General features: G+C 40.3%; 2 protein-coding genes across 2 annotated transcripts; one reads left to right on the top strand and one right to left on the bottom strand.

Annotated features, from left to right (window-relative positions):
* Positions 1-138: 138 nt before the first annotated feature.
* Positions 139-3,078, top strand: LOC135534857 (saxiphilin-like; the record flags this gene model as incomplete). Its single annotated transcript, XM_064961671.1, is given in 5 exon segments — positions 139-225; positions 227-269; positions 1,419-1,508; positions 2,470-2,604; positions 2,720-3,078. Coding segments are annotated over 5 exon segments (435 nt in total), but the record flags the coding sequence as incomplete, so codon positions are not given.
* Positions 3,079-16,074: 12,996 nt separating this feature from the next.
* On the bottom strand, positions 16,075-23,754 carry LOC135534856 (tripartite motif-containing protein 2-like). Its single transcript, XM_064961669.1, has 4 exons — positions 23,590-23,754; positions 22,553-22,623; positions 22,161-22,301; positions 16,075-16,491 (listed from the first exon to the last, which is right to left on the bottom strand). Exons 1-4 carry the CDS (start codon positions 23,732-23,734, stop codon positions 16,339-16,341), a joined length of 510 nt encoding a protein of 169 aa, XP_064817741.1. The 5' UTR covers positions 23,735-23,754; the 3' UTR covers positions 16,075-16,338.
* Positions 23,755-24,257: the final 503 nt, after the last annotated feature.

Below are 24,257 nucleotides of genomic sequence, written 5' to 3'. Positions count from 1 at the left end.
ACCAGGGCCCAAATGGGACACAGAACACAGTCCATGATTCCAGAATGTATATCCATTTACATATTTACATTTAAGTCATTTTTATATCCATCATTGTTATGTTATGTCCACATTACAATGTATGTTGCATGTGTCCAGATGGTGCGATACGACAAGACCCCATGTGAGGATGCTAGAGATGCCGTGCCACATGGAATAATTGGAGCCTACATCCCCACGTGTGACCTTCGCTGGACAATACACCCCTGAGCAATGTTGGGGCTCTACAGGTTAAAAAACACACACACACACACACACACACACACAATAAATGCTCCAATTCTGTTGAACGTGACAGTTCAATATGTCACAGTAAATGTGTAAATATCATATATTTAACAGGTTATTAATACGGCTGCAGTCCTTGTACAGGGATCAACCTCCAGGGTAAATTTCAGAGTGACAAGTAATAGTACTCGATAAAACTCAAACTTTCATTAAAACACACATGCAGGGTACTCAATTAAAGCTACACTCGTTGTGAATCTAGCCAACATGTCAGATTTTCAAAATGCTTTTTCGGCGAAAGCATGAGAAGCTATTATCTGATAGCATGCAAACCCTCGAAATACATTTAAGGGGACGTAAACAAAATAATTTGCGTAGCCGGCGCTACACAAAACGCAGAAATAAAATATAAAACATTCATTACCTTTGACAAGCTTTTTTGTTGGCACTCCTATATGTCCCATAAACATCACATTTGGGTCTTTTTTTTTCGATTAAATCGGTCCATGTATACCCAAAATGTCCATTTATGAAGACCGTCAGATCAAGGAAAAAACTCTGTTTCAAAACGCAACGTCATTTTTTTAAATTAAAAAAGTTGCCTATAAACTTTGACAAAACACTTCAAACTACTTTTGTAATCCAACTTTAGGTATTAGTAAAGGTTAATAATCGATCAAATTGATCACGGAGCGATCTGTATTCAATAGCAGCAAGTCAACAAATCATGGACGATTTTCTCTCTTCCATAACTTTCTGTTGTGTACTCGATGACAGGAAGTGCCTATTTCTCATTCCACCAAGGATTAACTTCAGCTCAATTCCCAACACTGGCGACATCGTGCGGAAGCTGTAGGAACTGTAAACTGGACCCTATCTAATTTCTCTTGCCATAGACAATACAGAGACTGGCAGAGTGATATTTTTTATTTGTTACCTTGGGGTTTTGCCTGCAACAGACGTTCTGTTATAGTCACAGACATGATTTAACCAGTTTTAGAAACTTCAGAGTGTTTTTTATCCACACATACTAATCATATGCATATACTATATTCCTGGCATGAGTAGCAGGACGTTGAAATTTTGCGAGATTTTTAACAAAAAGCTGAGAAAATTCACACGCTCCTGAACTAAACATGTCTTTCTGGTAGGTTACTGTTGGTGTGTGACCAGTTCTGGACAGAAGATCCCGGGTACTGAGACTCCACCAGGCACTGGTCCAGTCATATGTTCCACCCAGAGTAAGTGAGGCCCTGTGGTCTCATCCAACACTATCACCACTTTAAACTCCAACACATCACTATTCTTGCTTCCTAAAATGGGACCTCTTTATGCTTTCTTGACAAGATGCTAAACTGATTTCTGTATCATGATCTCTCTTCTTCCTGTCTTTCTGTATCATGATCTCTCTTCTTCCAGTGTCATTATCTCTCTTCTTCCTGTGTCATTTTCTCTTTTCTTACGGTATTATTATCTCTCTTCTTCCTGTGTCATTATCTCTCTTCTTTCTGTGTCATTATCTCTCTTCTTCCTGTGTTTTTTCACTTCCGACCTTACAGGTCATTAACCCTCATCCACCCACTACATACCATCAGAATTGACAGCCATATTGTTGTCATTCCAGCACAGATGTTGCTTCACCAACTATTTCTGAATTTCCTGCATTTTTTTTCTTTACTACTCGCCGCCATTTCGAACCTCCAACTCTCCGTGCGGGGTTCCAGAGGGAGGGTTCTGACTGGATGGGTCCTTAAAAAGGAGAGGGAGAATTTAACTCTCAGGCAGGACAGAGGGAGAGACCCAGTGAAGATCTCTGAAGTAGTGAAGCAACAACTGAATATTTCAGAAATGTACATCTGAAATAGCTTCCTATTCCGTATAGGGCACTTCTCCTGACCAGGGCCCTTCGGGGAACAGGGTCCCATATAGGATGCAGTCTCCTGAACAGGGTCCCATATAGGATGCAGTCTCCTGACCAGGGCCCAAAGGGAACAGGGTCCCATAGGTGAACAGGGCCCATAGGGGAACAGGGGCCCATAGGGGAACAGGGCCCATGGGGGAACAGGGTCCCATAGGTGAACAGGGCCCATAGGGGACGCAACCCAAGATTCCAGATGCAGCCAGAGCTTCCAGGATGTTTGTGCAGCAATGTATGTTATACTATGTAATGTCATTGTTACAAATAATGTTATCTGTGTTTAGATGGTATGATACGACCCAAGACTTCCTGTGAGATTGCTAGAGATACTGCGATGAAAAAAGTCAGGCTTGGAGTCTACGTCCCCACGTGTGACAACGATGGACAATACAAACCTGAGCAATGTTCAGGCTCTACAGGTTACCACACACACCATAAGTGCTCCAATTGAGTTGAACGTGACAATTCAATATGTTACAGTAAAATGTGTAAATATTATATATTTAACAGGTTATTAAAATTTCTTTCTGGTAGGTTACTGTTGGTGTGTGAATAGTTCTGGACAGAAGATCCCGGGTACTGAGACTTCACCAGGCAGTGCTAGCAACTGCTAGCAACTGTTCAACCAAGTGGAAATAAGGCCCTGTGGTCTCATCCAACACCATCACCACTTTAAACTCCAATACATCACTACTCTTGATTCCTACATTGGCACTCTTTATGCTTTCTTTACAAGAATCTCCAATGATTTCAGTGTCATGATCTCTCTTCTTCCTGTGTCCCTCTGTCATGACATCTCTTCATCTTTTCTAATTTAATTCTAATTATGGCAGCTGTGGTCCTCCAAAGACATCAAAATGTAATTCCAATATATACAGGAGTTCAGAGTCCAGAATCAGAACCATGCTACTCTGAGTATGAAGAATTGTTCCAGACCACAGAGGGATGAAAGACCCCTTTACTGAGTCTACATCATCACATTTCACTAAATCATTCCCTTGTTTGCTTCATGCATTATATCATCCTTTAAAATAAAGTACATGCTCTTCATCTTTACATGAGTAAATGTTATATTAGAACTTGTACCGTAGCATTCGGGGAGGTCGCATTCTCCAAACAGATGTCAAAGAAAAGCTCTCATACAGGTTACCAAACACACACACACACAGCAAGGATGGAGTGACACAGTGCGGTGCTATAAAGACACACAGAGCCGGCAATGGCATTACCATAATCTCTAGGCTGTGCCGAGTTCAACGAGATGCCCCGCTAGAACGTAGCTCGCTCGGTCTGAGCGCAGCAACCGTGAAAAAAAAGTAGAGAGAGAACCGTTAGTGTTAGAAGCACAATTGCCGAGATGTGCAAGCCTAACCTTGACCATGTGGCATTAACCCTTAACAGTGAAAACATTTTTTTTTTCATCTCCCAGTTTACATTGACATCTATCCCCATAGGAATACATTGCCTTTTCTTCTAAATTCAACCTGAAGCCTATGTGGGTTATGAATGCTTTATGAACCTTTCTTCAATGAAAATCCATCAGGCCACTATGTGTTGATTCTAAGCTTCCTGAAGCAACCGGAAGTGGCCTTATGAACCTGTCTTATCCTGATTATGCAACCATCATGTAAATCAGTCATTCATCCCATCAGATTTCGAAGAAAAACTCTCTCTCACACACACACACACACACACACACACACACACACACACACACACACACACACACACACACACACACACACACACACACACACACACACACACACAGCAAGGATGGAGTGACACAGTGTGGGGCTCTGATACACACAGAGCCTGCAGTACATTTACATTTACATTTAAGTCATTTAGCAGACGCTCTTATCCAGAGCGACTTACAAATTGGTGAATTCACCTTCTGACATCAGTAGTTGCCTTTGTTTAAACTATCAAAGAACAGTCACACCTAGAGCTCTGAAAATTTAGAAACCAGTTATAGAGCTCAAGTCGATAGTGCATGATGAGTTATGTGGCTCTAGAACGTTCTCAGATTGAGAAACAGCCTCGTACATTTGCAATAACTTCAATTCATTTTGACCATTACAAAAAATGACGACATTTAGAAAAGTCCCAGAGTCACAAGACGAGGTGCATTAAAACCGCCTCGGCCCATAAAGACGGACCCCAACGTTTGCGTCCGATAGCTCATTCAGGGACCCCATAGCAACTTTCGGAAAATGTGGATTATCAGCACCAATTAACCTGTTGATGCTCTGGGGGCGCTATTTCATTTTTGGATGAAAAACGTTCCCGTTTTAAACAAGATATTTTGTCACAAAAAGATGCTCGACTATGCATATAATTGCTACCGTTCGAAAGAAAACACTCTGACGTGTCCAGAAATACAAAGATCTTCTCTGTGCGTGCCCTATAACGTGAGCTTCAGGCAAAACCAAGATGAGATGGCATCCAGGAAATGACAAGGATTTTTGAGGCTCTGTTTTCCATGGTCTCCTTATATGGCTGTGAACGCAACAGGAGTGAGTCAACCCTTTCTGTCGTTTCCCCAAGGTGTCTGCAGCATTGTGACGTATTTGTGGGCAGATCATTGGAAGATTGACCATAAGAGACCACATTTACCACGTGTCCGCCCGGTGTCCTGCGCCGAAATTGGTGCGCAAAAGTCACCTGCCAGTATTTTTCCATGCGATACAGAGAGTAAAGTAAGCTTCCACGAACTGCATGTCAATGAAGAGATATGTGAAAAAACACCTTGAGGACTGATTCCAAACAACGTTTGCCATGTTTCGGTCGATATTATGTAGTTAATCCGGAAAAAGTTTGACGTTGACTAAAGATTGATTCTATACATTGTTTGACATGTAAGGGAATACCCCCCTGAAATGGACAAAAATGAATGGGAAAACATTGGCATAGGACAAACCATATACACGGTGTCCAATACCACCCAATTCTGCGTTGATTCATGCAAAATGTATTGCAAATGCCATATGGCAAATGCCAGTTGTAACACTTCAAAAATCCAACAGGTGGCGTGTGCGCTCCACTGTGGTTTTTCATATTGGAAATGGACCCCAAGTCAACATCCAAAAGCCAAATTTTGAAAAATTGTCAAAAACTTATCACCCCTTAAAAAAGTGCTTTCTGGACCGTTTTTCGAAATTCTTTCGCTTTTTTTGTCAATTAAACATGTGTAAGAACTGTATGAATATACTTTTGTCCAATTTTATTATCATATATATTTTTTTAATTACTTGCGCATAAGGCAAGGTATAAGGTTTTGTCCATTTGCAATATGATTTCATAGGAAGTCAAAAGTCAAAAGTCAAAAATTGCAAAATTTCATAAGAAACTTCACACACCCCTAAAAAAGTGCTTTCTGGACCATTTTTCAAAATTCTTTCGAATTTTATATCAATTACACACGTATAAGAACTGTATCAACATACTTTAGTCGTATTTTATTATCATAATTTTTTTTAAACATTTTTTTACTTGTGCATAAGGCATATGTTTTGTGGGGGCCAAATGTCATAAGAAATTTGACATGCTCAAAAATCCTGCAGAAATGCAAACTTGACTGGCCTGATGAACTCGGGATGGCTGGGCAGTGATTCTGGTACCTCTCCATCGCTCGTTAGGGTTGATTTTAGAATGTCACTTTTGGTGATGGTAACTCACTGTTTAAACATATTGCAAATGGACTAGAGTCTCCAGCAAATCACCGTCCATCAGTCAATTAGATATCATTCTGATACCAAACTGATACAAACTGACACCAAACCCACTTTTCCCAACTCGTTTAGTAGCCAACTATCACATACTACAGAGCTGGCCCAAAATTCACAACGCCTTCAGTTCAAACCATAAAAAAACATAAAACACGTAGTTACGTTCTAGCTGCGGGTCTATTTCTTATGTTATGTGTAGGCCTAGCTGAGGCGACCTCGAATCCCAAGTTTCGGCTCGATAGGTCATTTGGTGTCCGAGTAAAACCCTAATTGGTGCTGAAAATCCACTTTTTTCCATGACTTGCTACGGGGTCCTTGAATGAGCTATCGGACAGAAACGTTGGGTTCTGTCTCTATGGGCCGAGACGGTCACAATGCACCTAGTCTTGTGACTCTGGGACATTTCTAAATGTCGACATTTTCGTGATGCAAAAATGAATTGAAGTCATTGCAAATGTACGAGGCTGTTTCTCGGTCCGAGAACCTTCTAGAGCGACGTAACCACACACTATCGACCTGAGGTCTAGAACAGGATTCTAAAGTTTCGGAACTCTAGGTCTGACGGTTCTTTAAAAGTTCCAACAAGGTTAACTAATGCAGGGAGTGTATGTCTCTACGCACCCCAATGGGTCCCTCCGTTAATTAAACCATAATAAAAGCATATAACACGTAGTTACTATCTAGCTGCGGGTCCAGTTCTGACATTATGTGTAGGCGACCTTGTATCCCAAGTTTCGGCTCAATAGGTCATTTGGAGCCCGAGCAGCGACCTTAACTTCTTGAAACTCCCCATCCCGGATCCGGGATCGTGACTAAAGCCTCAGGCTCATTAGCATAACGCAACGTTAACGATTTCTGAAAATCGCAAATAAAATGAAAATAATGTGTCTGCTCTCAAGCTTAGCCTTTTCTTAACAACACTGTCATCTCAGATTTTCAAAATATGCTTTTGAACCATAGAAATTGACTAATTTGTGTAAGAGTATGCTAAGCTAGCTTAGCATTTTGAGTAGCATTTAGCACGCAACATTTTCCCAAAAACCAGATAACCAAATAAATAAAATCATTTACCTTTGAAGAGCTTCTGATGTTTTCAATGAGGAGACTCTCAGTTACATAGCAAATGTTCAGTTTTTCCTGAAAGAATCTTTGTGTAGGAGAAATCGCTCCGTTTTGTACATCACATTTGGCTAAAATTCGAAAATTCAGTCACCAAAACGTCAAACTTTTTCCGAATTAACTCCATAATATCGACCGAAACATGGCAAACGTTTAGAATCAATCCTCAAGGTGTTTTTTCACATATCTCTTCATTGATATGCAGTTCGTGGAAGCCTGCTTTCCCCTCAGAATCGCATGGAAAAATACCAGCAGCTGAAAAAGACGCACCAATTTCGACGGAGGACACCGGGCGGACACCTGGAAAATGTAGTCTCTTATGGTCAATCTTCCAATGATATGCCTACAAATACGTCACAATGCTGCAGACACCTTGGGGAAACGACAGAAAGGGCAGGCTCATTCCTCTCGCATTCACAGCCATATAAGGAGACAATGGAAAACGGAGCCTCAAAAATCTTGCTGGTTTCCTGGCTGCCATTTCATCTTGGTTTTGCCTGTAGCTCCCGTTCTAGGGAACCCACAGAGAATATCTTTGCAGTTCTGGAAAATTCAGAGTGTTGTCTTTCCAAAGCTATCAATTATATGCATAGTCGAGCATCTTTTTGTGACAAAATATCTTGTTTAAAATGGGAACGTTTTTCATCCAAAAATGAAATTGCGCCCCTAGAGTTTCAAGAGGTTAAGTCTGAATGCGAGCCACTCATATAAGTCAGATATTACATGAAATGTGTACTTGCTGCCATTTGTAATTGGCCAACGTACAGATCTAGAATCAGCGTCCCCTCCCCCAATCCTAACCTTAACCATAAGTGGGGGAAATTCAAAACTGACCCCAGATCAGCGTCTATGGGCTAGGTAACTGACCAGGTATCCCCCCCTGTCCCTTTCCCAGTCATGTCAAGGTTTCAGGGTTCTTTGCATCATCTCTGCTTCCGTCTAGTGGTTGTTGTGAACAGCATGGTTTGTGAATGAACACGCGCAGACACTCGCAACACAACGTCTTGAATCAATGCTTTATTTCTGTGTCACGTTAGAAAACAAGGTCAAGGTCAACAAGGAAGTGGTGGACGACCCTGGTCCTGTGCAGAGTTTAGTGCCATCCCAGCACTAACTAACAGACTGGCTACAGCTGATCAACTAATCATCAAACCTTGACTATAGCTGTTAAAGGGTGTGTTAGTGCTGGGTTGGAACTAATCCCTGCACCCCATTTGGGTCCCATGGACCAGGATTAAGGAAAGTGATATATATATGAATTTATATATATATATATATATATATATAAACATGAATTTTTGTCTTACTTCATCCTCATATCGCTGGACGAGGAAGTTTACCAATACCTGAAGTAGAGGCCGACATCCCATACCTCAGCTGCATACCTGATACTAGTGACTCCTGTTTCAAGCTCAAGAAATGCAACCCGTTTGACAGATATATATATATATATAGATATATATCACTTTTCTTAATCCTGGTCCGTGGGACCCAAATGGCTTGTGTTACATAGGCTTGTCTCCCAAATGGCACCCTATTCCCTATATAGTGCACAACTTTCAACATAGGGCTCTGGTCAACACTAGTGCACTAGTGCACTCCGGAGGGGAGGGGATAGGTCAACAGTAGTGCACTACATAGGGCTTTGGTCAACACTAGTGCACTACGTAGGGAATAGGTCAACAGTAGTGGACTACGTAGGGGATAGGTCAACAGTAGTGCACTACCTAGGGGATAGGTCAACAGTAGTGCACTACCTAGGGGATAGGTCAACACTAGTGCACTCCGGAGGGGATAGGTCACCAGTAGTGCACTACATAGGGCTTTGGTCAGCACTAGTGCATTACGTAGGGGATAGGTCAACAGTAGTGCACTACATAGGACTTTGGTCAACACTAGTAAACTACGTAGGGGACAGGGTGCTATGTAAGGGACAGACAGAGTGAGATACAGAGTAGAACTTAAAGACCTAAACTGAGAAAGTGATCTACTATATCGTTAAAACAATTACAAAATAACATGACAACTATGGGAAAAGAACATTCCTGTTAAATGAAAACATGAATGAATGTCAGGCTGTGTGACTAATGGAAACATTAATGAATGTAAGGCTGTGTGACTAATGGAAACATGAATGAATGTAAGGCTGTGTGACTAATGGAAACATGAATGAATGTAAGGCTGTGTGACTAATGGAAACATGAATGAATGTAAGGCTGTGTAACTAATGGAAACATGAATGAATGTAAGGCTGTGTATCTAATGGAAACATGAATGAATGTAAGGCTGTGTGACTAATGGAAACATGAATGAATGTAAGGCTGTGTGACTAATGGAAACATGAATGAATGTAAGGCTGTGTGACTAATGGAAACATGAATGAATGTAAGGCTATGTGACTAATGGAAACATGAATGAATGTCAGGCTGTGTATCTAATGGAAACATGAATGAATGTAAGGCTGTGTGACTAATGGAAACATGAATGAATGTAAGGCTGTGTGACTAATGGAAACATGAATGAATGTAAGGCTGTGTGACTAATGGAAACATGAATGAATGTAAGGCTGTGTGACTAATGGAAACATGAATGAATGTAAGGCTGTGTGACTAATGGAAACATGAATGAATGTAAGGCTGTGTATCTAATGGAAACATGAATGAATGTAAGGCTGTGTGACTAATGGAAACATGAATGAATGTAAGGCTGTGTATCTAATGGAAACATGAATGAATGTAAGGCTGTGTATCTAATGGAAACATGAATGAATGTCAGGCTGTGTATCTAATGGAAACATGAATGAATGTAAGGCTGTGTGACTAATGGAAACATGAATGAATGTAAGGCTGTGTGACTAATGGAAACATGAATGAATGTAAGGCTGTGTGACTAATGGAAACATGAATGAATGTAAGGCTGTGTGACTAATGGAAACATGAATGAATGTAAGGCTGTGTGACTAATGGAAACATGAATGAATGTAAGGCTGTGTGACTAATGGAAACATGAATGACTGTAAGGCTGTGTGACTAATGGAAACATGAATGAATGTAAGGCTGTGTGACTAATGGAAACATGAATGAATGTCAGGCTGTGTGACTAATGGAAACATGAATGACTGTAAGGCTGTGTGACTAATGGAAACATGAATGAATGTAAGGCTGTGTGACTAATGGAAACATGAATGAATGTAAGGCTGTGTATCTAATGGAAACATGAATGAATGTAAGGCTATGTGACTAATGGAAACATGAATGAATGTAAGGCTGTGTATCTAATGGAAACATGAATGAATGTAAGGCTGTGTATCTAATGGAAACATGAATGAATGTAAGGCTGTGTATCTAATGGAAACATGAATGAATGTAAGGCTGTGTATCTAATGAAAACATGAATGAATGTAAGGCTGTGTGACTAATGGAAACATGAATGACTGTAAGGCTGTGTGACTAATGGAAACATGAATGAATGTAAGGCTGTGTGACTAATGGAAACATGAATGAATGTAAGGCTGTGTATCTAATGAAAACATGAATGAATGTAAGGCTGTGTGACTAATGGAAACATTAATGAATGTAAGGCTGTGTGACTAATGGAAACATTAATGAATGTAAGGCTGTGTGACTAATGGAAACATGAATGAATGTAAGGCTGTGTGACTAATGGAAACATGAATGAATGTAAGGCTGTGTGACTAATGGAAACATGAATGAATGTAAGGCTGTGTAACTAATGGAAACATGAATGACTGTAAGGCTGTGTATCTAATGGAAACATGAATGAATGTAAGGCTGTGTGACTAATGGAAACATGAATGAATGTAAGGCTGTGTGTGTCAAATAATGAGATGAAGAAGTCGGTTCATTACTTCGTCTGTGCATATTCTGTTCTCTGAAACAAATTATCGCCACGAAAGACAATCGTGAAACGCCGTCCATCGCAGATGAGCAAAATTTGATTTGAACATGACACGATAATGAATATAAATAAAATAGAAAACATGATAATGCATTTAGGCTATAAATAGAAGAACAACATGTACAATGGGTACTAGAGTAGTATTCAGATGATTTACAAGAAAACAACATGTACAACTGGTACTATAGTGGTATTCAAATGATTTACATTAAAAAAACATGTACAATGAATTCTATAGTGGTATTCAGATGATTTACATGAAATCAACATGTACAATAGGTACCATAATAGTATTCAGCTGATTTACATGAAAACAACATGTACAACGGGTACTATAGTGGTATTCAGATGATTTACATGAAAACAACATGTACAATGGGTACCATAGTAGTATTCAGATGATTTACATGAAAACAACATGTACAATGAGTACCATAGTAGTTTTCAGATGATTTACATGAAAACATAAATACATATATACATACATTATTCCATAATAAATAAATAACATTCATAAACACCCCAAAATTATTATTTTTAAATTATGTTTTATTATTACATACACCATAGTAGTATTATAGGTGCAGGGTAATCTGCTGTTTTACAGGGTCAGACATAGTAGTATGATAGGTGTTGTTGTACAGGGTCATAGTAGTATGATAGGTGTTGTTTTACAGGGTCAGTCATAGTAGTATGATAGGTGTTGTTTTACAGGGTCAGTCATAGTAGTATGATAGGTGTTGTTGTACAGGGTCAGTCATAGTAGTATGATAGGTGTTGTTTTACAGGGTCAGTCATAGTAGTATGATAGGTGTTGTTTTACAGGGTCAGTCATAGTTGTATGATAGGTGTTGTTTTACAGGGTCAGTCATAGTAGTATGATAGGTGTTGTTGTACAGGGTCAGTCATAGTAGTATGATAGGTGTTGTTGTACAGGGTCAGTCATAGTAGTATGATAGGTGTTGTTTTACAGGGTCAGTCATAGTAGTATGATAGGTGTTGTTTTACAGGGTCAGTCATAGTAGTATGATAGGTGTTGTTGTACAGGGTCAGTCATGGTAGTATGATAGGTGTTGTTTTACAGGGTCAGTCATAGTAGTATGATAGGTGTCGTTCTACAGGGTCAGTCATAGTAGTGTGATAGGTGTTGTTTTACAGGGTCAGTCATGGTAGTATGATAGGTGTTGTTGTACAGGGTCATAGTAGTATGATAGGTGTCGTTCTACAGGGTCAGTCATAGTAGTGTGATAGGTGTTGTTTTACAGGGTCAGTCATGGTAGTATGATAGGTGTTGTTGTACAGGGTCATAGTAGTATGATAGGTGTCGTTCTACAGGGTCAGTCATAGTAGTATGATAGGTGTTGTTTTACAGGGTCAGTCATAGTAGTATGATAGGTGTTGTTTTACAGGGTCAGTCATAGTAGTATGATAGGTGTTGTTTTACAGGGTCAGTCCCAGTTGTACGATAGGTGTTGTTTTACAGGGTCAGTCATAGTAGTATGATAGGTGTTGTTTTACAGGGTCATAGTAGTATGATAGGTGTTGTTGTACAGGGTCATAGTAGTATGATAGGTGTTGTTTTACAGGGTCAGTCATAGTAGTATGATAGGTGTTGTTTTACAGGGTCAGTCATAGTAGTATGATAGGTGTTGTTTTACAGGGTCAGTCATAGTTGTACGATAGGTGTTGTTTTACAGGGTCAGTCATAGTAGTATGATAGGTGTTGTTTTACAGGGTCAGTCATAGTAGTATGATAGGTGTTGTTGTACAGGGTCAGTCATAGTAGTATGATAGGTGTTGTTTTACAGGGTCAGTCCCAGTTGTACGATAGGTGTTGTTGTACAGGGTCATAGTAGTATGATAGGTGTTGTTTTACAGGGTCAGTCATAGTAGTATGATAGGTGTTGTAGTACAGGGTCAGTCATAGTAGTGTGATAGGTGTTGTTGTACAGGGTCATAGTAGTATGATAGGTGTTGTTTTACAGGGTCAGTCATAGTAGTATGATAGGTGTTGTTTTACAGGGTCAGTCATAGTAGTATGATAGGTGTTGTTTTACAGGGTCAGTCATAGTAGTGTGATAGGTGTTGTTGTACAGGGTCATAGTAGTATGATAGGTGTTGTTTTACAGGGTCAGTCATAGTAGTATGATAGGTGTTGTTGTACAGGGTCATAGTAGTATGATAGGTGTTGTTGTACAGGGTCATAGTAGTATGATAGGTGTTGTTGTACAGGGTCATAGTTGTACGATAGGTGTTGTTGTACAGGGTCATAGTAGTATGATAGGTGTTGTTGTACAGGGTCATAGTAGTATGATAGGTGTTGTTGTACAGGGTCATAGTTGTACGATAGGTGTTGTTGTACAGGGTCAGTCATAGTATTATGATAGGTGTTGTTTTACAGGGTCAGTCCCAGTTGTACGATAGGTGTTGTTGTACAGGGTCAGTCATAGTAGTATGATAGGTGTTGTTTTACAGGGTCAGTCATAGTAGTATGATAGGTGTTGTAGTACAGGGTCAGTCATAGTAGTGTGATAGGTGTTGTTTTACAGGGTCAGCCCATAGTAGTACTGCGCCCCAGGTATAAATAACCCCAAATAATAAATAATAACATAAATACATTCAGAATGTGAACCGAAATGTTCTTCAGTATTTTTGGGGTCACTTCCTATAGTGTTGGAAATGTAGGGTAGACATTTGTTTGATAGTCAGTATCCTACATAGCACCCTGTCGTGCGTAACTTCAACCAAGGTTCATAGGGCTCTGGGAAACAGGGTTCCATTTGGTACACAACCCCCTGATTCCTCATCCAATCCTTCCCATTAGCCTACAGATGTTACAGTATTGTATATTTATTTACCATTATTTAACGAGGCAAGTCAGTTAATTAAGAACCAATTCTTATTTTCAATGACGGCCTTGGAACAGTGGGGTTAACTGCCTTGTTCAGGGGCAGAACGACAGATTTTTACCTTGTCAGCGCAGGGATTCGATTTTGCAACCTTTCGATTACTAGTCCAACGCTCTAGCCACTAGGCTACCCCATGCTATGGATACAGGTTTGAAAAGTGGTTTTCATTTTCCCATTTTTCCATGCAGACTTTCCAGAAATCCAAGTTATAAAATTCTAGGATTTCCTGCATATTCCTTCCTGATTCCGGGAATCTTACAACCAGGATTTCTGGAAAACCTGCATTGAATTTTTAGGGAACTTACCGGAATTTTGGAACTCTGAATATGATTCTAACAGAACACTGTTTGTTGGATCATAACAGATAGATGTGGAAAATGAGTCAATGGAACACAGATGTTCCGTTGACCAGATTGGCGCACATTCAACAAATCTGATGTAACCGAGAGGATATTTGTCAAATCCATCATGATTTATGTATTGTAAGAGGCCCACAATGTGGTTACTGAAGTCCAAATTGGATATATTTGTCTGTTTTCGCTGCATGATATATGAAAGTTGTCCCTTTTTAGATTTAAGAAATGACTGCTAAATGTGAACTCCCGTTCGTATAAGCTGGTTAGCATCGTTAGCATACAGAAATTGGTAGTGGAAGCGTTTTTAAACTGTAATGCGGTTTATTGGTAATGATGACGTGTTGGGGTTTTTGTTGATTTTTACCTCAACATACCGTGAAATACAAATGTTAACAATAGCCTATATGTAGGCTAATTTTTCTGGGGGGCAATGAAGAGATTCAGGACTTTCCCCCATGGCCGTTTCCATGGCAATTCCATTGTTTTGGTTGAGTTCCGTTGAGATCTATTGATACAGTGAGTAAAAACAAAAAGCATGCTTCTAGAATACTATGTTTTTTCTTCTTCTAGAAAACACTGGAATTGTTCTAGAATACTCTGGTATTCCGTTATGAGCGATATATTACTGTACTGACAAGCGACAGCAAACGTAATCATAAAGAAACTCATTTAGAATCCTTATTAATTAACAAGACAATTATTAATCAAATATTAAGGGCTCAATTCATGAAGATCTACATTATAGCGTAATAGAAATTCAAAGGCAATGTTCCCGCGTTCCTGGAGACTGCATTCACGGTTCAATCGGAAATGACCTTTGAATTTAAATCGTGCTGAGCCCTACTTCTAAAATTGTATATATTTTTTTTCTAATGAGGGGGTGAAAACAGCATTGATGAGAGTTAGTTTGCAAATGGTTATTGATCAATATTAATAATAAGGATAATTCCCAAATATATATATACTCTTCCATGTTATCTTTCAACTGTGTCCGTCTCCCAAATAGCACTTCGTTCCCTACGTAGTGCACTACATAGGGAAGCAATTTGGAAAGCACCTAGTATTTTCTTTTCTTCTGAAACATTGTGTGAATAAATACCTCATCCAAGTGTAAAGTCGCAAGTTGCCTTTTAGCTCAATCAATCAAATCAACCAAGCATCAATAATGAATGAATTGATTGATTAATATATCTGTGGAGTGTTAGAATAACCATAGCCACGTTATTGAACATTACTGAGCATTCCTTATTGATTTTTGCAGACAGCGATCCTCAAACGATCCATAAATATTATTATTCTATAGAACATACATTTATCAGTATCGTTCTCTAGAACGCATACGAACAATTTGTATCATTCTCTAGAACCCATACGAACAATTTGTATCATTCTCTAGAACCCATACGAACCATTTGTATCGTTCTATAGAACCCATACGTACAATTTATATTGTTCTGTAGACTCCATAGGTTTAAGAACAGATAAACAGGTTGAGATTAGTTTGATATTGAGTCAGATTAGCAGGTTGAGATTTGTTTGATATTGAGTCAGATTAACAGGTTGAGATTAGTTTGATATTGAGTCAGATTAACCGTTTGAGATTAGTTTGATATTGAGTCAGATTAACAGGTTTCCACGGTGGGATGGGGAGCTGTGACATCATTTTGGCAAGCCGAGAGCTAGGTCTCAGGACCAATGCTCTCACTGTGCGGTTCTGGCCAATAGTAAGGCAGATGAGTGACGTGTCGTCGGTGCAAAGAGAGGAGCAGATTTGATTGGTCGTCATTTAAATTCACACCAGGAAGTGGTAGACCTTGAAACGGTGATTCGGTCCATCCATCTCTCCATATCTCTTCTCCCTCCATCCATTCACCCATACCTCCCTCCCTCTATTACTGTAGGTGTCTGTAGACCTTGAAACAGTGGTTCTGTCCATCCATCTCTCCATCTCTCTTCTCACTCCCTCTATTACTGTAGGTATCTGTAGACCTTGAAGCAGTGGTTCTGTCCATCCATCTCTCCATCTCTCTTCTCACTCCCTCTATTACTGTAGGTATCTGTAGACCTTGAAGCAGTGGTTCTGTCCATCCATCTCTCCATCTCTCTTCTCACTCCCTCTATTACTGTAGGTATCTGTAGACCTTGAAGCAGTGGTTCCCAGAGTCGGCCACCACCACGTGTCCATCAGAGGTGAGAGCCAGACCCTGAGGTCCGTAGAGAGGGTCAGCTGATGTGTTGATATAGGACAGGAAGGAGCCACTACCGTCAAACACCTGGAGAGGAGAGGGGAGGATACTTATGTAAATTAACACCTGAAGAGGAGAGGGGGGGGGGATACTTATGTAAATTAACACCTGGAGAGGAGAAGGGGATGATACTTATGTAAATTAACACCTGAAGAGGAGAGGAGGATACTTATGTAAATTAACACCTGAAGAGGAGAGGGGGAGGATACTTATGTAAATTAACACCTGAAGAGGAGAGGGGAGGATACTTATGTAAATTAACACCTGAAGAGGAGGGGGAGGATACTTATGTAAATTGACACCTGGAGAGGAGAGGGGGGATACTTATGTAAATTAACACCTGAAGAGGAGAGGGGGGAGGATACTTATGTAAATTAACACCTGAAGAGGAGAGGGGGAGGATCCTTATGTAAATTGACACCTGGAGAGGAGAGGGGGAGGATACTTATGTAAATTAACACCTGAAGAGGAGAGGGGGAGGATACTTATGTAAATTAACACCTGAAGAGGAGAGGGGGGGATACTTATGTAAATTAACACCTGGAGAGGAGAAGGGGAGGATACTTATGTAAATTAACACCTGGAGAGGAGAAGGGGGAGGATACTTATGTAAATTAACACCTGGAGAGGAGAAGGGGGAGGATACTTATGTAAATTGACACCTGGAGAGGAGAAGGGGGATGATGAATGATGAAAATACTTTTTGAACGTTGATATCTGTGTAAGAATTATGAAGATAAAGTATTCTCAAAGTATTTTTTTAAGTATTCTGAATGAATTATCTTTATTCTAAAGTAACTGAAAACAAATCAAACCAGATTTATTTATAAAGCCCTTTGTACATCAGCTGATATCTCAAAGTGCTGTACAGAAACCCAGCCTAAAAACCCCAAACATCAAGCCATGCAGGTGTAGAAACAATACTATTGTACCTGTATTTGAATAATTTTGTACCTGTATACAGTATAAATTATATATTATATATTGTATAATGTATTCACACGTGTCACTTTTCCCACATTTTGTTAAGTTACAGCCTGAATTTAAAATGACTGACATGTTTGTCACTGACATACACACAATTTGGTTTTTTGGGGGTTTTTTTACCTTTATTTTACTAGGCAAGTCAGTTAAAGAACAAATTCATATTTTCAATGATGGCCTAGGAACAGCGGGTTAACTGCCTTTTAAGGGGCAGAACGACAGATTTTGTACCTTGTCAGCTTGGGGATTTGAACTTGCAACCTTTCGGTTACTAGTCCAACACTCTAACCACTAGGCTACACTGTCGCCCAAAAATACCCCATAATGTCAAAGTGGATGTTTTTCATTTTTTTAAATTTTTTTTTACAAATTCATTAACAATGAACAATGAAAAGCTGAAATGAGTCAATAAGTATTCAACCCCCTTTTTTATGGCAAGCATAAATAAGTTCAGGAGTAACATAATATGTTATATGGACTCACTCTGTGTGCAATAATTATATTTAAAATGTTTTTTTGAATGACTACGTCATCTCTGTACCCCACACATACAGATAATTGTAAGGTCCCTCAGTCGAGCAATGCATTTCAAACACAGATTAAACCACAAAAAAATATGGAGGTTTTCCAATGCCTCGCAAAGAAGGGCACCAATTGGTAGATAGGTTAAAATATATAAAGCAGAAATTGAATACCCCTTTGAGCATGGTGAAGTTATTAATTACACTTTGAATGGTGTGTCAATACACCCCAGTCACTACAAAGATACAGGCGTCCTTCCTAACTCAGTTGCCGGAGAGGAAGGAAACTGCTCAGGGATTTCATCATGAGGCCAGTAGTGGCTTTAAAATAGTTACCGAGTGTAATGGCTGTGATAGGAGAAAACTGAGGATGGATAAACAACATTGTAGTTACTCCACAATACTAACCTAAATGACAGAGTGAAAAGAAGGAAGTCTGTACAGAATAAAAAATATTCCAAAACATTCATCCTGTTTGCAACAAGACTGTAAATACGGCAATAAATGTGCTAAAGAAATGAACGTTTTGTCCTGAATACAAAGTGTCATGATTGGGGCAAATCCAACAAAACACATTACTGAGTAAAACTCTCCATATGTACAAGCATGGCGGTGGCTGCATCATGTTATGGGTATGCTTGTAATCGTTTAGCACTGGGGAGTTTTGGAGGATTGATTTTTGATAAGCAAAGGCAAAATCCTAGAGGAAAACCTGGTTCAGTCTGCTTTCCACTAGACACTGGGAGACTAAATCACCTTCCAGCAAAACCATAACCTAAAACACAAGACCAAATCTACACTGGAGTTGCTTACCAAGAGGACAGTGAATGTTCCGAGTTACAGCTTTAGATTAAATCTGAGTGACAATCAATGGGAAGACTTAAATGGTTGTCTAGCAATGATCAACAACCACTTTGACAGAGTTTGAAGAACTTTAAAAAATAATCCAGGTGTGGTAGGCTCTTAGAGACTTACCAAGAAAGACTCACAGCTCTTAGAGACTTACCCAGAAACACCCACAGCTCTTAGAGACTTACCCAGAAACACTCACAGATCTTAGAGACTTACCCAGAAAAACTCACAGCTCTTAGAGACTTACCCATAAACACTCACAGATTTTAGAGACTTACCCATAAACACTCACAGCTCTTAGAGACTTACCCAGAAAGACTCACAGCTCTTAGAGACTTACCCAGAAACACTCACAGCTCTTAGAGACTTACTCAGAAACACTCACATCTCTTAGAGAGTTACCCAGAAACACTCACAGCTCTTAGAGACTTACCCAGAAACACTCACAGCTGTCACCACTGTATTGACTCAGGGGTGTGAATACTTAGTAAATTCTCAGTAATACTCAGTAAATTCGCAAACATTTCTAAAACTGTTTTCACTTTGTCATTATGGGGTATTGTGATGTCATTATGGGGTATTGTGATGTCATTATGGGATATTGTGATGTCATTATCGGGTACTGTGTATAGATGGATGAGGAAAAACATATATTTATGGATCAATTCAAAGGATATGAACACTTTCTGAATGCACTGAGTGGTGCAGCAGTCTAAGGCATTGCATCTCAGTGCAAGAGAAGTCACTACAGTGGTTCAAATCCAGGCTGTATCACATCCAGCTGTGATCGGGAGTCCAATAAGGCAGAGCATAATTGTCCGGGGTAGGCTGTTATTGTAAATTAGAATTTGTTCATAACTAACTTGCCTGGTTAAATAGCAGTGGTGGGCCGTCAGGGCCAGCAAGGCCTTCTCTGCTGGCCTAAACATCATCAGAATATATCTTTTTTTTTAAATATATTTTCCCACAAATATGTATTAAATTATTCCCCAGAGTAAGAGTTACACTCTTCATTTCATAGCGTTCCTCTTGGTTGCACTGCTTCCAGCCCCAGGTTGAGATTTGGAGGGCTGGTCTTTATGTTAGATATTTTATCCAATCATATTCAGCCATCATGTGTTGCCAGGGGTCTAAAATCTGCCCTCAGGCCTTCAGAATCAACAGTGCGGGCGCTTGTAGCTTAAAGTGAATGGAAATTAAAATTTAGTGTCAACCAATCAGCTTTAGAGTTGGCTATTGTACGCCTGCTGGCTGGCTCCAGTGTTACACAGGAGCCAGCTAGCAGGCGTAGTGCCTGCACGTCTTTTGATTGGATTACCAACTAGGAAACTGAAATTGATCAACGAATTAATTCACGTACTACTAAACTGTTTTTTCAACCCACAATGGCGGAAGGAGAAGATATCGATTTGGTCGAGGATATAATTATAACGCCATTCTCAAGACAAACTTTTCAAGAAAAGTTAGACATTGTCAGGAGAGGTAGACGCCGACGCTACAAAGCCGACGCTACAAAGACAGGCTCCGAGAAGCACTGCAAACTGTACTGCTGGGAATGCCTATGATTTGCAAGTGATCGATTTGGTGTTTGGAGCCACACTGGCTTTGCAAACCTGAGTTGTCTAACCAAGGCAGCAACGAGACACCAAAGTACGGCTGGGCACTTACAAACAATGGTGCTTTTGAAAACTTTTGTGGACACCCGAGTGGATCTACAGCTCAACGAACAAGCGCGCAGGGCAACGAAGCTGCACAATGAAAAGGTATTGTACTCTTCCCCTGCAATTCTCTGAATAAAAATGTCAATTTCAAGGTGACGCAACGCCTGGTTATACTGCGTTTCTGTCTAAATGTATAGTGTCTAGAGTCATGGCATCATAATGATGGTAATAAGAGGTGGATTAATTTGGGTGGGACTGTGTAGGACTTCACTGAAGGCCCAGGCCCCAGAACCACGGCACGCTACTGCTAAATACATTACCTATACTATATCTGTGGCTGTTGTGGATGTGGCATTCTCTCAGCCAGCTTCACCTGGAATGCTTTTTCCAACAGTCTTGAAGGAGTTCCCACATATTCTGAGCACTTGTTGGCTGTTTTTCCTTCACTCTGCGGTCCAACTCATCCCAAACCATCTCAATTGGGTTGAGTGTTGAGGTTCGGTGATTGTGGAGGCCAGGTCATCTGTTGCAGCACTCCATCACTCTCTTTTTTGGGCAAATAGCCCTTACACAGCCTGGAGGTGTGTTGGGTCCTGTTGAAAAACAAATGATAGTCCCACTAAGTGCAAACCAGATGGGATGGCGTATCACTCCAGAATGCTGTGGTAGCCATACTGGTTAAGTGTGCCTTGAATTAAAAAAAAATCACTGACAGTGTCACCAGCAAAGCACCGCAACACAATCACACCTCCTCCTCCATGCTTCACGGTGGGAACACCAACATGTAGAGATCATCCGTTCACCTACTCTGCATCTCACAAAGACACAGCGGGTTTGGAATCAAAATCTCAAATGGAAAGGACAGATTTCCACCGGTCTAATGTCCATTGCTTGTGTTTCTTGGCCCAAGCAAGTCTCTTCTTCTTATTGGTGTCCTTTAGTAGTGGTTTCTTTGCAGCAAAGGCACAGCTGTTAATTTAAATGCTTTCCAGGTGTTTACCTCATGAAGCTGGTTGAGAGAATGCAAAGAGTGTGCAAAGCTGTCAACAAGGCAAAGGGTGGCTACTTTGAAGAATCTAAAATCTAAACAATATACTGATTTGTTTAACACTTTTTGTATATATATATATATATATATATATAAAACTATACCTGTATGACTGGTACTGTATATCTATATATATATATATCTATATATACAATATACCTGTATGACTGGTACTGTATATCTATCTATCTATCTATCTATCTATCTATCTATCTATCTATCTATCTATCTATCTATCTATCTATCTATCTATATATATATATATATATATATATATATATATATATATATATATATAAACTATACCTGTATGACTGGTACTGTATATCTATATATTTATATCTATATATACACAACTATACCTGTATGACTGGTACTGTATATCTATATATATCTATATCTATATATAAAACTATACCTGTATGACTGGTACTGTATATCTATATCTATATACACAACTATACCTGTATGACTGGTACTGTATATCTATATATATCTATATCTATATATAAAACTATACCTGTATGACTGGTACTGTATATCTATATATTTATATCTATATATAAAACTATACCTGTATGACTGGTACTGTATATCTATATATATCTATATCTATATATAAAACTATACCTGTATGCGGCTGTTGCCCCAGTCAGCTACAATGATGTTCCCATTCACATCGACGGCCACGCCTGTCGGAGCATTAAATTGACCGTTGCCCTCTCCGTTAGATCCAAACTTCAACAGCAGCTCTCCCTCTGGGGTGAACACCTAGGAGGGAGGGAGGGAAATGGGGACTTTTTTTTAATTGAACCAGGACTTTTTCCCATTCATTCTGTTGGTTTAATTAATGAAGGTCATGTTTAGTTGATCCATCAGACCTAGTAAATATTGGGTGGAAGTGTCCTGAGAAGTTGGTTACCTTGACTGAGTGGTTGTGGAAGTGTCTGATGAACCTGAGAAGTTGGTTACCTTGACTGAGTGGTTGTGGAAGTGTCTGATGAACCTGAGAAGTTGGTTACCTTGACTGAGTGGTTGTGGAAGTCTGTCACTATGATCTCATTGTTGTTGTTGACGGCTGCAAAATGAGGACCTGGTCGGAAGAGAGGAGAGAGGAGGCAAGGAGGTGGAGAGAGGAGGAAAGGAGTAGGTGGAGAGAGGACAAGTGAAGAGGAGGTGGAGAGAGGAGGTGGAGAGAGAAGGAGAGGTGAAGAGGAAGTGGTGAGAGGAGGAGAGGAGTAGGTGGAGAGAGGAGAGGACAAATGAAGAGGAGGTGGAGAGAGGAGGTGGAGAGAGAAGGAGAGGTGAAGAGGAAGTGGAGAGAGGAGGAGAGGAGTAGGTGGAGAGAGGAGAGGACAAATGAAGAGGAGGTGGAGAGAGGAGGTGGAGAGAGAAGGAGAGGTGAAGAGGAAGTGGAGAGAGGAGGAGAGGAGTAGGTGGAGAGAGGAGAGGACAAATGAAGAGGAGGTGGAGAGAGAAGGAGAGGTGAAGAGGAAGTGGAGAGAGGAGGCAAGGAGGTGGAGAGAGGAGGAAAGGAGTAGGTGGAGAGAGGAGAGGACAAATGAAGAGGAGGTGGAGAGAGGAGGTGGAGAGGTGAAGAGGAAGTGGAGAGAGGAGGAGAGGAGGTGGAGAGAGGAGGAAAGGAGTAGGTGGAGAGAGGAGAGGACAAATGAAGAGGAGGTGGAGAGAGGAGGTGGTGAGAGAAGGAGAGGTGAAGAGGAAGTGGAGAGAGGAGGCAAGGAGGTGGAGAGAGGAGGAAAGGAGTAGGTGGAGAGAGGAGAGGACAAATGAAGAGGAGGTGGAGAGAGGAGGTGGAGAGAGAAGGAGAGGTGAAGAGGAAGTGGAGAGAGGAGGCAAGGAGGTGGAGAGAGGAGGAAAGGAGTAGGTGGAGAGAGGACAAATGAAGAGGAGGTGGAGAGAGAAGGAGAGGTGAAGAGGAAGTGGAGAGAGGAGGAGAGGAGGTGGAGAGAGGAGAGATGGATCATGATCATGATCATCACCATCATTATCATTCCCATCATCATCACCATCATGACCCTCAGCATCATCATCAACACACCTGCAAACTGTTTGTCTCCGTTGCCGCGGCTACCGAATTTAGAAACGAGCTTGCCGGTTGGCTGGAAGATGAAGACAGTGCATGCCTTGTTGTCAACGACGATCACATGACCGTTCTGATCCACTGACACGCCCTTCGGTCCCATTAGCCTACCAGAGCCCAGCTTGGCCTGACAGACAGACAGATGACACAACCAATCAGAGGACAGGTAGACCTGACATACAGCTAACACAACCAATCAGAGGACAGCTTGGTCTGAAAATAGAATAAAGTTACATGTATGTCACTTTTATGTCACTTATATGTCACCTGTAGATTGTTGTGCTCAGACATTTGGGTGGTAGATGCTCAAAGTACCCCCCTCTAAAATGGATTATATTTTTTTTTAAATGTACTCAGCAATCTATACACAATATCCTATAATGACAAAGTGAAGATTTTCCGAAGATTTTTGTGAATTTATTTTAAAAAATAAAATTAAAAAAAATACCTTTTTGCATAAGTATTCAGACCCTTTGCTATGAAACGTGTAAATATGCTCAGGTGCATCCTGTTTCCATTGATCAACTTGATTCGAGTCCACCTGTGGTAAATTTGATTGATTGGTCATGATTTAGAAAGGCACACACCTGTCAGATCAAAAACCAAGCCATGAGGTCGAAGGAATT

This window comes from Oncorhynchus masou, unplaced genomic scaffold (genome assembly GCF_036934945.1).
Source record: "Oncorhynchus masou masou isolate Uvic2021 unplaced genomic scaffold, UVic_Omas_1.1 unplaced_scaffold_4025, whole genome shotgun sequence".
Taxonomy (NCBI): domain Eukaryota; kingdom Metazoa; phylum Chordata; class Actinopteri; order Salmoniformes; family Salmonidae; genus Oncorhynchus; species Oncorhynchus masou.
The sequence above is the reverse complement of the archived record's forward strand: the minus strand, read 5'-3'. Positions and strand labels throughout refer to the sequence as shown.

Coding starts and splice junctions, on each gene's coding strand:
- LOC135534856 (XM_064961669.1), bottom strand. CDS start 23,734: ATGGGACCGAAGGGCGTGTCAGTGGATCAGAACGGTCATGTGATCGTC. Junction 22,624..23,589: donor CGGAGACAAACAGTTTGCAG/GTGTGTTGATGA, acceptor TCTTCCGACCAG/GTCCTCATTTTGCAGCCGTC. Junction 22,302..22,552: donor TCCACAACCACTCAGTCAAG/GTAACCAACTTC, acceptor CCTCCCTCCTAG/GTGTTCACCCCAGAGGGAGA.